Source organism: Octopus bimaculoides, chromosome 12 (assembly GCF_001194135.2).
Source record: "Octopus bimaculoides isolate UCB-OBI-ISO-001 chromosome 12, ASM119413v2, whole genome shotgun sequence".
In the NCBI taxonomy this organism is placed as follows: Eukaryota; Metazoa; Mollusca; class Cephalopoda; order Octopoda; family Octopodidae; genus Octopus; species Octopus bimaculoides.
Window position 1 is genome coordinate 8,774,232 of NC_068992.1, and position 1,930 is coordinate 8,776,161.

At 35.7% G+C, this 1,930-nt stretch overlaps 1 protein-coding gene across 2 annotated transcripts in view; it reads left to right on the forward strand.

Moving 5' to 3' along the window:
- The window catches only part of LOC106876762 (uncharacterized), a 16,432-nt gene that overhangs the window by 481 nt on the left and 14,021 nt on the right, over positions 1-1,930 (forward strand). For both annotated transcript variants that reach the window (XM_014925450.2, XM_014925449.2), the window contains exon 2: positions 1,799-1,847. In XM_014925450.2, coding sequence (XP_014780936.1) covers positions 1,802-1,847 — 46 coding nt within the window. In that variant the 5' untranslated portion in view covers positions 1,799-1,801. The remainder of the gene's footprint in view (positions 1-1,798; positions 1,848-1,930) is intronic.

The window sequence follows — 1,930 nt, forward strand, 5'->3', positions numbered from 1 at the left end:
TATCTACAGACCCCTTTCATTACTATTTTATTCTGGTTGACCCCCATCTCATTACTATTCAATGTTCAAAAACTAGTTTTATAGAAACTTCTTTTACAAATTCCTATTTTGTTTTTCACACATTAACTTGAATAGGTTGAACCATATAAAATGTTAGAGAAAAACCACCCAGCTATTTCTTGCAATACATAACAATACATACATCTAAAGCAAAATTTTTTCAGGGGCCTTTAAAATAGTATTGTGTTTCATCAGGAGTTAATTTTGCTAAAAACCAGTTTTGTGAGAATGGAGAGAGTTAATAAGCCTATTGAAGAAAGTTACACATTAGAATATTTAAACTGAAATCTCAACTCAAATGGTACTGTTAAGTTAATTATGACCAACTCACTGAATCTGTCTAAAGTAGTGGTTGCTGCTTTGGTTTTACCTCCAAATCAACCCTATCTGGCAAAACTATGATCAAAAGGCATTCTCAGTGATAATCTCAGTTTTCCCTACAAACATAGTGCCCCTAAGACTACTCTAACAAAAAAACCATCATTTTTTTAAAAGTGGTAATATTTGGATTATATTTCTAGCAGATCATTTATGTAAAGCAACTGGCAGTGCTAAGTGGCCTGATTGTATAAGATTATTTGAGTAAATAATGTGTATAGTTAAGTACGGTTAAATATAAGAAACTATTGGCACACGCAGTTTTAAATGAGAGCGTTTGATAAAAAAAGATTACTATAATCTAATCTATCAATTTTATTGTACTATAATTTTGATGGCCCATTACACACTCTAGTTCGTGGGAGCCCACAAAGATAATCCTCCTCCTCCTCCTCGTCCTCCTCCTCCTCGTCCTCCTCGTCCTCGTCCTCCTCCTCCTCATCATCATCATTTAATGTCTGCTTGGTTGGACAGTTTGACTGAAAACTGGTAAGCCAGGGGGCTGCATGAGGTTCCAATCTGATGTGGCAAGGTTTCTATAGCTGGATGCCCTTCCTAATGCCAACCACTCCGAGAGTGTAGTGTGTGATTTTTTTACGTGCCAACAGCATGGGTGCCATTGACCTGGCACCAGCATCAGTCGCGACTATGGTCTCACTTGGCTTGACAGGTCTACACAAAAGTCATGGTCGCCTGTCACTGCCTCCATGAGGCCTAACGCTCGGATGGTGCTTTGTACGTGCCACTGGCACGAGTGCCTGTTAGATGGCACTAACATCGGCTATGACCGTGATTTCACTTGGTTCAACAGGTCTTCACAAGCACAGCAAATCACCCAATGATTGAAGGGTGCTTTTAATGGGCTAGTTGCACTGGCATCAGCCACAACTATGATCTCACTTGGCTTAATGTCACTGCTTCCATGAGGCCCAATGCTCAAATGGTGCCTTTTACATTCACAGGCATGTTTTCTATTTGTAGCCACTCTTAATTCTAGATTCACTGCTCCAATGAATTTTCATGTTTAAAATTATAAAATGATTTCTTAAAGAAATTTTTTTAAAAAGTGGAATGTGGGCTGCAATTGCTTAAATCTTGACAAGTGTATTATTTTATAAAATAAGAAAGGATAAAAAGACATATTTGACCTGTACAGGTAAAATTCATCTGTGTCTTACACAAGTTCAGCTTTGTGGGTTTTGGAATGGGTTTAAATTTTAACCCATTTTCCAAGAGTTTAATTTCTTCTTTAGATAATATTTGTAATGGGAAATTTTGAGTAACTGTTCTGACTTTCAATAAAAAGTGATATATTTTCTCTATTTTCAAAAAGTCATTCAAATATTTTGTTTACTTTCAGATTATGAATTGCATTTTCATTTTACTTTGTCTCCTGCAAATAGTTTACAGTAAGTATTCTAACCTATAACTTCCTTCATGAATTCTTAAAATAATAATTTTCATCTCATCAAAACATATTTATATATATATA